This window comes from Leopardus geoffroyi, chromosome D1 (genome assembly GCF_018350155.1).
Source record: "Leopardus geoffroyi isolate Oge1 chromosome D1, O.geoffroyi_Oge1_pat1.0, whole genome shotgun sequence".
In the NCBI taxonomy this organism is placed as follows: domain Eukaryota; kingdom Metazoa; phylum Chordata; class Mammalia; order Carnivora; family Felidae; genus Leopardus; species Leopardus geoffroyi.
Window position 1 is genome coordinate 105,274,925 of NC_059329.1, and position 13,656 is coordinate 105,288,580.

General features: G+C 55.6%; 1 protein-coding gene across 6 annotated transcripts in view; it reads left to right on the forward strand.

Annotated features, from left to right (window-relative positions):
- CD6 (CD6 molecule) overlaps positions 1-13,656 on the forward strand; it is a 40,682-nt gene that overhangs the window by 23,260 nt on the left and 3,766 nt on the right. For 2 of the 6 annotated variants that reach the window (XM_045485422.1, XM_045485423.1), the window contains exons 2-9: positions 4,527-4,595; positions 5,686-6,033; positions 6,827-7,138; positions 7,872-8,174; positions 9,361-9,426; positions 11,555-11,695; positions 12,034-12,132; positions 13,193-13,315. In XM_045485422.1, coding sequence (XP_045341378.1) covers positions 4,527-4,595; positions 5,686-6,033; positions 6,827-7,138; positions 7,872-8,174; positions 9,361-9,426; positions 11,555-11,695; positions 12,034-12,132; positions 13,193-13,315 — 1,461 coding nt within the window. The remainder of the gene's footprint in view (positions 1-4,526; positions 4,596-5,685; positions 6,034-6,826; positions 7,139-7,871; positions 8,175-9,360; positions 9,427-11,554; positions 11,696-12,033; positions 12,133-13,192; positions 13,316-13,656) is intronic. The other 4 variants (XM_045485425.1, XM_045485426.1, XM_045485424.1 and 1 more) reach the window with 3 other exon arrangements.

Sequence of the window (13,656 nt, forward strand, 5' to 3'; positions counted from 1 at the left end):
GGCAAGCACTTATTATGTCTATGCTTTTCTCGGCACATCTTTGGAGCCTTCAGCTGGTGTTTCTCTCACCCCGTGTGCCAGGCGTGCCCAGGGCAGTGTTCTGGTGACCCCAAAGGGGCCTGACAGCTCCCCTCCCCCACTTGCTCTGACACTGGGCCGGCCAGCTGGGCCTCGGCCTCTCCTTCAGTGTCTACGCCTCTTCCCTTTCCATGTCCCCCAGCTCTCCAAGCCCCGGGAAGTCCCACGGGCCTGGGTGACACAAGAGGAGGACAAGTGTCTCTCAGCCTCCAGGCAAGGTGACTCTTCATTTTTCCTGTCCTCGGTCGCCTACATTTCACGTTCCCTCGGCATCTTCCCCTGGCTACCCTGTCCAGGGTCCTGGCCCGTTCTGCTCGGGGCCGGCCGGAAAAGCTGCTGTCCATCGTCTTGCGCTGGAGGGGTAAGCTTTTCTCCCCCTCCCCGGTCGGAGCCCTCCCCTCCATCTCTCATCCCTGTGGGTCCATACTTTTGCAGAACGGGGAGGGGCGCACAACTCAAGATGATTTTGTGGGGCACACAGCATAACCGAGTTTAGTATCCAATAACACGGAGCCGCGTGGGAAGAAAAAGATTTAATTATTTTAATGATTTTCTCTTCGAGGCTCTGTCATTCTTTCTGAGCCTATCAAAGAGACCGTCTTTATTCGATGATGACGCGTCTTTTAATATTTCTTATGTGGCTTTCCTTTTAGTGCACTTAGTTTCACAGTTCGCTTCCATTTGGGGCACGCCGTACTAAAAGTCCATTTGTGCTCTATATTCGCTAATTGTGCACGTCTACCTCGGTACCTGATTTTATAGAAATGGATTCATACCACACATGGTTTTCTAAATACAGCCTTTTATCTCCTTCTTTCCTTGTTTGCTTTGTCTCTCTCTCCCTATCTTCTCCCACCAGCATAAGGCTCGGCCCCAGGACCAGTTACAAAATGTGAAGGGGCCCACCCAGTGCAATAGGAAAATGCAGAGCCCCTTGTTAAAAAACTGTTAAGAATTTCAAGATGAAGACAGCACTAAACCACATCCAGGGAACCTTCTGAGTTGGGGGCCTGTGAATGCACAGGTCACACGCCCATAAATCTGGCCCTCTCTGTCTTTCCCCCCACACTCTTCCCCATGTCCATATAATCGTACCAGTTCATAAAAGGTGTTTTTTTTTTCTTTTTGGCCATCGCTTTACCAAAGTTGTATCACATTACACCTCCTTCCCTGCATCTTGCTTCCTTACTCAACACAGGATGGAAACCCCTCCAACCGGTGTGTGTCCATTTCATTCTTTATAAAGGCGGCATCAGAGGACATGCTGTAAATGGGCCGTAATTCATTCCATTTCCCCCAACGAATGAGCATTCACTCTGTGTCCAGTGATTAGCCATCCAAGACACGCAATCAACACTTTTATAGTTGAGTATCTTAATGCTGTAGAGCAGATTCCCGGGAAAAGGTAACGGTTCCTTTTCAAATAAATTCACTCCAGCAAAAAGTGAATCAAATGCAAAGAAAAGTGTGAAACGCAGGACCAGACAAAGGCAACAATGATGCCTGGGACGCACCGGTGCTGCATGGGGCCCCGTGTGCCAGCCGAAGCCTGGATGCAAGGAGGGTGGGAGGGAAATTCTTCTTTTGTTCTTACAGGCACAGGACTCAGAGAACACAAAAGCCAGGATCCCTTCTTGGGATTGGGGGCAGGAAAATGCCTGGGACCAGGAAACAAACCCTTGAGAATGAATAAACTGCCTTGGTGACAGCTGTCCTTAAAGCTGGCAGGTCTAGGGGCGCCTGGGTGGCTTAGTCGGTTGAGCGTCCGACTTCTACACAGGTCATGACCTCATGGTTTGTGAGTTTGAGCCCCGCGTCGGGCTCTGTGCTGACAGCTCCGAGCCTGGAGCCTGCTTCGGATTCTGTGTCTCCTTCTCTCTCTGCCCCTCCCCCACGTGTGCTCTGTCTCTGTCTGTCTCTCAAAAATAAATAAATGTAAAAAAACAAAATAAAACCTGGCAGGTTTACTCACTCCTCCATCAGCCAGTCAATCAGCAACCACGGGGTTGGACAGCCTGGGACACAGGGCTGGTTCAGCTTTGAGCCCCGCCCTCCAGGGTTTTCTGGTCTAACAGAAAGCATGTGTGTTTTTGCACACGAGAGTGGTTTCCCAGACCCAGAGAGACACACACAGTCGATCTAGGGCCCTCCACACACACACACACACACACACACACACACAGACGCTTGCACACAAATGGTCACAACCACACACACACCCACCACAATCACAAGCACACACACGCCACAGCCAAGACCCCATTCCCCACCCCGGCCCTGGCACACGTATTGAAAACTGTTACTCTGTGGCACTGGGACCATTGCTGTGGGAACCGGGATTCTGCAGTCCTAACCTCGGGGCGTCTGGATCCTGGTTCTGAATATTCCATTAGCCACAGAGTTTGTGCTCTGAATTCTGAGTCCTTTCCCTCCCCGGGGGTCAGGCCGGGCAGCCAAGCAGGGAGCTGGCAAGGACAGGCAATTCTAGGCCTGATTACTTTCTGTCTGAGTGATGGAGTGGCTCACATGGGTGCCTACAGGAGAGCCGTGTCTGCAGGCCTGAGCGTTGGGTGCGCCTGCGCGCACGACTGGGTACGAGTCCGGAGAAGCTTCTCAGAATATGTAGCAGCCGTGCCTGAGTCTGCAGCCCCTAGATCAGTCAGGCCAGGCCAGGCTGGGCCGGGGTAACAAACATAGGGTGAAATCTTCATGGCTTACCCCAGCAGAGGTTCACTTCTGGGCTTTTTGTTTTTTTGGAGGGTTTGCGTATGTTTTTTCGGAGGGGGCACCAGGATGTGAACCGGAAAAAAGGTTTACTTCTTACACAAAATTCCAGTTGGGTCCGCATTTCCCTCCATCTTGTGGTTGCATCAGGGCCTCCAATACTGGGTCAAAAGAGAAGAAAGAGAAGGGACGAAGGAGGCTCGCTGCCTCTTCCCCACATCGGCCCATCAGCGAGCACACGTCCTTCTGAATGCAGGGGAGAGACCCTGAATGCAGGGGCGCTCCTTTGGGAGCACAGCGGCCCTGGCCACAGCCCTCCCTTTCTGCGTCTGCAAACTGGAATATCCCTGCCCAGCACGGAGCCCATTCCTGGGAGATTGTTCAAATCCAAGCTCTGCTTTGCTCAGCTGGGGTGGGGGTGCCTCGGGCCAATATCAGTCGGGGTCCCAACAGGAAACGGGAGGCGCTTTCAAAATAAGAGACTTTGAAGGGGCTTATTTACAAAAAGACTATTTACAGGGGCGCCTGGGTGGATCAGTTGGTTAAGCATCTTCAGCTCAGGTCACGATCTCAGTTTGTGGGTTCGAGTCCCGCGTCGGGCTCTGCACTGACCGTGTGGAGGCTGCCTGGGATTCTGTCTCCTTCCCTCTCTGCCCCTCCCCTGCTTGTGTGTTCTCTCTCTCTCTCTCTCTCTCTCTCTCAAAAATAAATAAACATTTAAAAACACACAGAAAAACAAAAAGACTATTTACAAAAGATAAGGTAAGCAAGAACCAGAAGTGGCTGAGCTGTTGCCACTCTGGACCCAAGGAGACAAGACCAGGGAGTGGTCAGCGAGACCGGGAAGGAGAGACTCAAGGACAGGAGGAGCCAGGGGAATAAGCACCTACCACTCCACGCTCCTCCCTCCCTCCTACTTCTGCTGGGGCTCCCCGTTGGCTGAGCCAGGCAAAAGCTAAAGGGCCCAGGGAGATGCTGATGTAGCCCAAACAGGTCAGCCCCCAGGGGGCCAAGAGGACAGGGCTCTGGAAGGACAAAGGGGTACCATCTGGGCCAGGCGATTGGTTTCTATTCTTTGGGCCTCCCTTTCCTAATTTGTAAAAAGCAAACGCTAATATCTACCTCACTGCCTGTTTGGAGGAAAATGGAATACTATCTGCGAGGACCTTGCATAACTTCAGCCTCTGGCAAATGTTAGTTTCTCCGCATCTGAAAGCTCTGCAATCTGATGGTCCCGCCCCCAGATGCAAGATTACCCAGAAGCCTGGTGTGAGTTTCTCAAACAGGTTTTCCAAACAACAATGTTCTTCCTGACAATAACTCCCATTTGAGCTTCTTCTGTAGGTCTAGTATTTTATAGGTACTGACTCCTTTTAGCCTCACAGTACCTGCCTAAGTGTTATTGCCAACAAACTGGGACTCTGACCCACAGAGGGTAGTAGCCCATCCACGGTCACTCAGCCAGGAAATGTGTCCCCAAAGCCCCCAGTCACTCCTCCCTGCTCTACTCTGATGTCTGAGCACGTTTGCACAATTCAAAGGGGAAGTGGAAAATGCCCCAGAAGAAAGCTTGAGAATTTCCCTACCCTGAATGGAGGCAACTATGCCCAAGGCCCAGGACCATGTCGTGTCAAGGTCCCCACGTAGCCACAGAAAGTGTCCCCTGTCCTTGAAGGCACCTCTGTGCTCACTCACCCACCATGGCCGCTACTGGTTAATTTCAGGTCACCCGACTCCAACCCCATACGGCCAGCCCAACACCAGCAGCACAGAGACCCAGCCCTTGGAGTCAGGTAAGGAAACAATCTTTCTGGGGTGCACAGCCAGCTTTCTGAGACAAAGCGGGGGATGTCCTGAGTGATGGGGAAAGGAAACAGACTTTTAGGGTATCGGAGAGGCTCCCTGACTTCCTGGCTTAGTGCCTGAGTCCCGCCATCACCTTCCCTCTGAGATCTTAGAACCGCCATCTTTGAAAGGCCACTGATAAAATGTCACATACGCTTGGGGCACCTGGGTGGCTCAGCCCATTAAGCATCCGACTCTCGATCTCAGCTCAGGTCTGGATCTCAAGGTCATGAGTTCAAGCCCCACGCTGGGCAAGGGGCTTACCTTAAAATAAAATGTCACGTATGGGTGGTCAAAATGTTCAGTAAGCATTTTAAGGAGACTTGCTGAGAACAAGCTGAAGAACTCTTAGTGGGGGGGGAGGGGGTTCTGCCAAGTGGGTCCTTGATTAACTCAACACATATTAAGCACCTACTCTGTGCAAAGCTGTGTGCTATCCTGAGGGTGTAGTCCTGGGCAAAAATAGGCAGGTGACTCCCCAAGGACAGTGTCTGGGTTACCACCATCCCAAGCAGCCCATCTTCAACCCCATCACCAACCCCATATCCATCCTCCAGGGCTTCAAGGTCATGATGGCGGCCTCGATGGTAGAACCCTCAGAACAGCAGAGGGGCCTAAGAGTGGAAGCATGGCACCCACAGTACAAGGGCAGGGCCTTGCACTCAGAACTCTGCCCTTCCTTCACACAAGGGTGCCCTGGAGACAGGGGCAACAGAGGGAGGTTTGTGGGGACTGGACCCCTGGTTCTCTGTCACCCTAGATGGAACAAAGACATCCTAACCTCTACAGTCACCCTCAGCCCCCGTCTCCTGACTCTAAGGAGAACCAGGTCAGGCCCCAAAGGGGGATTGGGGATGAACCAGCCCAGCCCCATTCTGCAGATGGGAAGGCTGAGGCCCAGAGCCCAGGAGGGTATAGTCTGAGGTAACACAACAGGTGAGCGGTGGAGCCCCTGGAAGCCGCTGCCCCCCACTGCCATCCCTGGGATCTGCAGAGTCCCAATCGGTGGAGGTCTCAGCTGGCGTCTGGCAATTCCAGGAGAGCCGCTCGGGATCCGCCTGGTGAATGGGAGCAGCCACTGCAGCGGGACGGTGGAGGTCTGGATCCGGCAGTCGTGGGAGCCCGCGTGCGGGGCGTTCTGGAACCACAATGCCACCGAGGCCGCGTGCCGCGCGCTGAGCTGCGGCGGGGCGGGGGCAGCCGTCCAGCCCACCCTGCCGCCCTCGGAGCTGCCGCCTGGTCCAGGCGCGGGGAACGCCAGCGAGGCCCCGAACGCCACACTGGCCCTGGCGCCCGCCGTCCTGTGCAGAGGGCCCGAGTGGCCACTCTGCGACGTGGTGGAGCGTCCGTGCGACAGCGACAGGCCAGCTGAGGTCACCTGCGCAGGTACAAGTAAACCGCCACCTTGGCCCTGCCTGCCCTACCCTCAGGCCTTCAAGCCATTGTCCCTCACTCCTGTCTCCAGCCCTGGCCACTGGACCCAAGGCCCGCCCGCCGGACCCTCCCTTCCCCCACCCTCCCCCACCCCCCGCCGCCCGCCACCGGCCACCCGCCACCAATACAAGCACAGCTGGTTCCCACACTGGAGGACTGAAGCACTGTCTCATTTCCAGTTCTGAGCAAGTCCTCAGATCTGGACTCCGGATCTCTCCCCCTACTGGATCTCCAGCTCCGCCACTGTGGTCCCCAACCTGACCCCTTGGCTCCCCAATCCTAACTGGATCTCTAGCCCTTACCTACTGGTCCCGCCTCTGCTTTCGCTCAGGACCTCTATCTCTGCCCCTACCTCCCATGTGCATAAATATGCCAGGTTCCCTGTGTCCCTTAGCAGCGCGGCTCTCCAGCCCCGACGACCGCCTGCTCTTCGGGCTTCGCCCACCAGGCCTCTAGCCCCACCCACCAGCCTGCAGCTCCGCCCACCCAGTCCGCAAGCCCAGAGATTTCCCCTGTCCCGCCCACCAGGTTACTAGCCCCTCCCACCGGCCCCATAGCCCACCCACAGGTCCTTAGTCCTGCGGAGTCCCCCACGTCTGCCCACTAGGTCCTCAGCCCTGACTGGGTTTTCCAGTCCTGCCCACCGAGCTACCAGCTCGTCTCATCGGATCCACCGCTAGGACCACCCTCCCCGCTCCCTCCCCCGCTCTTCCCAACCACCCACAAACCTCTTCTCCTTCCCCAGAGAACCGCGCGGTGCGGTTGGTGGGCGGCAGCGGTCCGTGCGCCGGCCGCGTGGAGATGCTAGAGAGCGGCCAGTGGGGGTCGGTGTGCGACGACACGTGGGACCTGAAGGACGCCCACGTGGTGTGCCGGCAGCTGAACTGCGGCTGGGCGGTCCAGGCCCTGCCCGGCCTGCACTTCGCGCCCGGCCAAGGACCCATCCACCGGGACCAGGTGAACTGCTCGGGGACCGAGGACCACCTGTGGGACTGCCGTGGGCTGCCAGGAAACGGCTACTGCGGTCACAAGGAGGACGCCGGCGTGCTGTGCTCAGGTGAGCCGGGGCTCATCTACCCGCACTTACTGGGAGCCGGGAGGGATGACCCCTGCCGGAGCGAGGTCGAGTCCTCGCAAATACGGGGACAAGCAAATAAGAGACAGGCAACATCGGAGGGAGAGAGTGACAAGCGCCCTAAGAAAGCAAGCCAGGTGGAGTTTAGAGGGAGCCAGGACTCCAGAGTTGGAGGGTAAGCCTGCCCACCTCCTGGAGGAAGCCACATCGGTGGTGAGACTCTTCCCCCGGGGCCAGCCGGTCACCGGGGAAGAGCAGCAAGGGGAGCCTTACGAAGGAGGCTGTCAGCCTTCCAGATGAGGCCACGAAGCTCTGGTCCAGCCAGTGTTTCTTTCTACTTGTGCGCGGGCATGGGGGCTGGGGAGAAGGGGTCTTGGTAAATAGGGATTCTGACTCAGTAGGTGCGGGCAGGGCTTGAGAGTCTGAGTTTCTGACCAGATCCCACGCCACGCCGATGCCGCAGATCCACAGATCACAGTTTGAGTAGCAGAGCAGCATGGGCCAGTGTAGATGCAGCAGATGACCCCCGGGGGATGTGTGGGCAGATATAGCCGAGGAAGGACGCGGATTCTGGAAACTGGTTGGCTGTAGGGTGTTTGCATCCATGAGCCAGGCCTGCTTGGGGGGGGGGGGGGGCGAGGGGGGTTCAGCCCAAAGGGTCCTGACCTGACTCTGCCCCCACCCCCACCCCACCCCCTGCACCTCTCCTCTGCAGAGCACCAGTCCTGGCGCCTGACTGGGGGCGCCGACTCCTGCGAGGGGCAGGTGGAAGTACATTTCCGTGGGGTCTGGAGCACAGTGTGTGACAGTGAGTGGTACTCCTCGGAGGCCCAGGTGCTCTGCCGGACCTTGGGCTGTGGGACCGTGGCCACAAGACTCCAGGGGCTGCCCCATTCCCTGTCGGGGAAAATGTACTACTCATGCAAAGGGGAGGAGCCCACCCCCTCCGATTGCTTCTGGAGGTTCAACAACCCCTATCTCTGCAGACAGTCGAGGGCAGCCAGAGTCCTCTGCTCAGGTATCCCTCCTCCCCACCCCTACCTCACCTACCCCCGGATGTAGACTAGGATTCCACCCGAATCTGAAGCCTGAGAACTGGCAGGCCAGGGACCACGGCTTGGACTAGGTCAGGAATGACAACTACTGGCCTTCCAGGGACCGTTGCCCTTACCATGCCCAGGGAGACACGGCTAATTAATCAGGGCACTCTTGCCCCCAGATTCCTCGATTCAGCCCCCAGATCGTGACGTCCAATATTTGGTGAGACATTCCTGCATGCTAAGCAATGGTCTCTGTTGACCGGAACTGGCTCAAGGACATGAAACCAACTGCTATCCCAGGGCTGATGGCATAGAAGGATAACAGTGGGAGACACTAACAGTAACATCAGCGACAGAGTCTGGGGCCCCGATCACGTGCCAGGCATTGGGGAGCACCCGGTGCCGCTTATTTCCGCTAAGCCTCATTTCCCCACGAAGAATCGGGCTCTGCCATATTTCGCCAAACCTAAGGCGGCATCGGGAGGTCACGCTTATTATTTTATGTACCATAAAGGACAACAATGCTGCCAAAATAAACTCGTGGCACGCCATCAGTTGTACCAATGGATGCCATCGCCCCAATTTCGGAGGTGTTAAACTGTGACAAAGCCAGAGCGTTAGACCCAGAGAAACATGGCATTAGGCGTCGCGAGAGAGCTCAGACACCTGTCTACGAAGCCTAGCTCCGCCATTTACCCACTGGGGCCGGGGGGGGGGGTTCAGTTCCATGACCGTGTGGTTGCCGATCCTTGCCCTTTCGCAGGGTAGCTGGGAAATCGGGTGATATCCACCGAGGGACTTTGTAAGCCCCATCCCTTACCTGTCAAGCGATTATGATAGTGATCGTAATGTCGGCTTCCCAGCTCCCGAGGCCAATGTGAAGAACGAACCCAGGACTTGACAGAAAAAGAGATTTGGGGTCTGTAGCAGATTTTACAGAAAGAAAGGATCATTCTTTTCTCATCAGCCTCTTACTCTAACCCAAGAAACTTCCCAGCATGAAGTTTCCTTAGTGTGGGGGGTGGGAAAGGCAGGTTTTCTTACCCATATGCACCCCCAAGTTCCAGGTCACTTGTCTGTCTTGCTCAGTTTCTAACACAAGGACTGGCACACGGTAGGTGCTTGGTAATACGTGCTGAGTAAGTGATCGGTGCTTTCTGACAGGCTCCCGAAGTCTGCTCAATCTGTCCACTTCTGAAGCCCCTGCAAGCGTTCAGCCGGTCGCTGTGGGTGAGTGTCGCTGGGTGTGCGGTTTCTCAGGGAGGTGGGTGCACGCCTCCCACGTCCCCTACCTCCAGCCGATGGACTTGCCGCTCCCTCCGCCCCCTCCCTGTCCCCGGGCTCCATTCTGTGGGTGCTTTTGCCCCTCTCCTCTCCCCTCCCTGCCATGTAAGCTCCCCAGCTTTCCCGAATCCTGGTATTTCATGGACAGGAGCTCACTCTCCTGTCGGGCAGGAGAACAGAGCTGGGGAGAGCCAGCGCTGACCTGGTCTGACACGGGCCAGTGGTAGCTCACAGTCAGTGGGTTGATAACATCCCGGGCACCGGTCCAGAGCTTTGCCATCATTAGTTCCCGGCCCTGTAATGCTCCTGGTGTCCCCATCGGGGAGGTCTCATTAGAGCCTTTACACGGAGAAAAAAGCTCGCGCTCACAGGATGAAGGCGCAGCCAGCCGGCGTTTGGCCGGAGTTTGCATCCAAGGCTCTGATCTGAACCAGGCTTGGTCTGCCCGCCAGCTGTGTGTAGCTTGGCTGACTTCCAGGAAGACTCCTGAGGCTCAAAGCCCAGCCGTGTCCCCTGCTAGCTGGGTAATGTTGGGCTGAGTCTCTCTGAGCCTCAGATCCCTTGACTATAAAGTGGGGATGATAATCGCCGTAGCTTTCTCCTGGCTTTGCTGTGAGTCTCCAGTGAATTCATTTTTCTAAAGCACTTAGAACAGGGCAGAGCACACGGTAAGCACTGTCGGAACATTAGGTGTTCTCATGATTATTTAGTTCGGGCACGGAGCCCCTTGGCAACCCCGGGATAGGCAGGGGGTTCACCGGCTGGGTGCTGTCCCCTGCTTCCACTGGAGGAAGGTGGACAGGGACCTGGGGACAGAGTGGAGGGGCACTAAGTCCTGACAGACAACTGGCAATGGATGAAGGCACAGAGAGGGAATGGTACGCTGGGAAGGGTACGGGCTGTAGGGTGAACTCCTGCCAGGACCCCAGACACCCACTCGCATACTCTCTCTCTCTCTCTCTGAGGTCAAGGTGGGAAGCCTCATCAGCCTTCAAAGAGCAAAGAAAGATCCACCTCCAAGGACCACACTCTAGCCCTTGGCCCCACAGTCCTGCCTTCAGCCTGTCCCTCTGGGCCCGAATTCACTGGTCTCTTCATGGCCCCCGCAGCCCAACCTCCCTCTTACATCCACTTCCTGCTGCTAAACCCACCTCCCACCCTGGTTCAAGTCAAGCCCTTTGCAGATGCAGGGGAGGGGAAAAAATGAGAACAGGGAGAGGGTAATTTCTTGGCAGTGGTGAGCAGTCACTATGCCCAGCCAGGGGGTCAGGATGCTCGCATCCCACCAGCCCCCTGTGGTGCTGTCACTACCCTTCATCCAGCCCTGTGGCCTAACACCGAGGAGGAGATGAGTCCCGTCTCTCCTCTCTCGAGGGCTCCAAGCACCTGCCTCATTATAGCCTCTTTGCAGGCTTTGGGTTCTTTTTTAGCAGGTGTGGTACCGAGAGAGGAGTGAAGACAGGAAGTCACATCAGGGCTGTGGAGCTGGGAGGTCCAGAATCACGGCCCTCACCTCTGCCCTCAGGGAGCACGTGTCTGATGGGAACGATGCATCCAGGGCACAGAAAGGACATCTCGCCCTCCTGATGGTCTGTTCGCTGCCAGAGGTGGCTCCACGTCACCTTCTCTGGAAAGCCAGCCTTGGTGTCCACCTCCCACCCTGCCCTACCAGAGAAGGCCCCTTGTAAGGCCTCATGCCTGCCCATACCTCCTTCCCAGTAAGCCTGGCGCCATATTGGATTGATTCAACGTGTTGATCTCCCCACTAGACAGTGGCCCTCAAGGCCTATGATGCCGATGTCGTATTTGTATCCCTAGAGCCTAGTGGGCACACAGTGGGCACTCAATGATTACTGAGCGGGTGGCCAGGGGAAAGGCTCACTCAGCTAATTGTTCATTCAACATTTCTTGGGCACCTCCCAATATAAAGTGTCTAAAAGCAGATGGAGACATTTGGAAAAAAGAAGAGAGGAGGAAGATAAGTCCAAAAGGGAAGTAGGTCGGCTGCAGAGATGCTGGAGAGGCAAGAAGTCTATGTCCGTTCCTCTTTCTGATTTGGGGTTCTTGCTTCCAGAACCTACTATGATCCAGAAAGCAGAAGCCTGGAAATCGCGAGAACTAATGCTTTTCATCCTCTGCATCATTCTGGGAATTCTCCTCCTTGGCTTACTCATCTCCACAGCCTTCATCTTCTTGAAAGTTAAAGGAAAATACGGTAGGTGCAGAGTTCTGGGAGCCACAGGAAAGGCCCAGAGAGGGAAAGCAGCAGGCCTGAGGTGTGGCCTTCTCAGGGGGATGGGGGGCTCAAGGGACTCAGCAGAATGGAGCACCATCCAGCAATGGCCACCCAGCCCAGACCCCTGGGAGCACCTCCCAATGGGCAGGATTTTCCCAGCATGCCTGGCAGAAGTGGTCCATGGGAGGACTAGACTGTGTGTGTGCGTGTGGATTTGAGGGAGAGGTGGGGAGAGAGGCATCTCCATGAGAACAGGACCAGCTAGACTGGGAGAGACCAAAAAGTGACTTATAGCATCTCTGCCTCTCCTCTCTCAGCCCTGCCCATTATGGTGAACGACCAGCACCCACCCACCACCACCCCAGAGGGTATCAATAGCTATCAAGATGTTCCCATCACCATTTCCAAAGAAGAAGGTACGATGTCCACCACCCTGGGAGTGAGGAAGGCTGGGGAGGACAGGAAAGGAATCCTTTTTTGGAGGGTCAGAACTGTGTAGGTCAAAGCAGCACCCCAGTTGGAGATGAGACCTCAGCCAGCCCACTGGTGCCCGTGGGACCTTGAGCATGTCGTGCCTCGATCTGGACAGAGGACCCTCCAAGGCAGTCATTCTAGACTAGGCTTTAGAGTTCTGGAATAATACAGGGCATTTCTCAGAGGAAAGTTCTGCCCTGCTAATTGGCTGGTAGGTTTGTGATGTTATCGCCTCTTTCAATAGCCTCAATCAGCCTTCCTGCAGAGCCCCACCCAGGTTTCCTGGAACATAATTTTATTTCATTTTTCTGAATGAAAAAAAAAAATCAGATCATTCATCCATCTTTTACAACATAGGGATTTATACCTCTTGAAAGTCTTGTAAAGGAACTCGAGTTTCATCGCATTGCATTATGACTGTATTAAATCACCTTTATTTGAAAGCATTCGGTGACCGGAAAAGCAATACAAAACTCAGCCAAATTATATACATATTCTCTCTGCACGGTATCCGTGTATTTGAGAAGAGACTATGAATACAGAACTTAGCACGCAAGTTGGGCCCAGAGCATTCGCTCCCTGAATGTTATGGTCTCGAGGTTAAGCGCCACACTGCCCGCTTCTCTGGGCAAGGTGAGAACCTCCCTGTGCCTCAGTTTCTTCGGCTGTAAAAGAGGGACCGTAATGCACCTACCTCACAGAGTTGTTCTGAGAATCCAGACGAGATCATGTTTTAAATGTTAGAACAGCGCCTGACATGTAGTGACTGCTCCGTGCTTGTGAAATAAACACGTGTTATTAGTTCCCCGTGTTTGAAGTGGGGGGGCGGGGGGGAGCTTGGAAAACCCAGGCTGGATGGGCTTGTACAAGATGGGCTACCCCGTGCTCTCCCTGCCACTCTGTCTCGGGTCCCCCCCCCCCCCCGCCACGCTCTCTGCTGCCTCTCCCTGTGCCTTTCTGCCCACCACTCCCCCGTGCCCCCCAACTCTGCTCTCTCCCCAGTTCCCAAGCTGCCCATCCAGGTCCAGGCCCTACCCCCCAAGGACTCGGACTCCAGCTCGGACTCAGACTATGAGCATTATGACTTCAGCGCCCAGCCTCCCGTGGCCCTGACCACCTTCTACAGTGAGTGCCTGGGCTCCCGAGGGCCCACCCGCCCCTACCAGGGAGAGGGCCCATGTGGCTGGGGACCCTCCGTAGGTTCCATCTGGTGACCCCTGCATGACATGGGTTGAATGCCCCTTCTTACCCACTGGATCCACTGCAGATGGTCCTACACTGAGGCTCCCACAATACTTTGTGACCCTAGAGACCTCTCCATGGCTCCAACTTCCTTCTTTCCCGCATTCGTCTCTGGCCACGTGGGGTCTTAAGACCCGCCCCTCGACATTCACCGGAAGGTGGCTGTGGCTGTGTTAGACAAGCAAGTCCAAGCAAGAGACATTCATTCAGATGGTTTCTCCCAC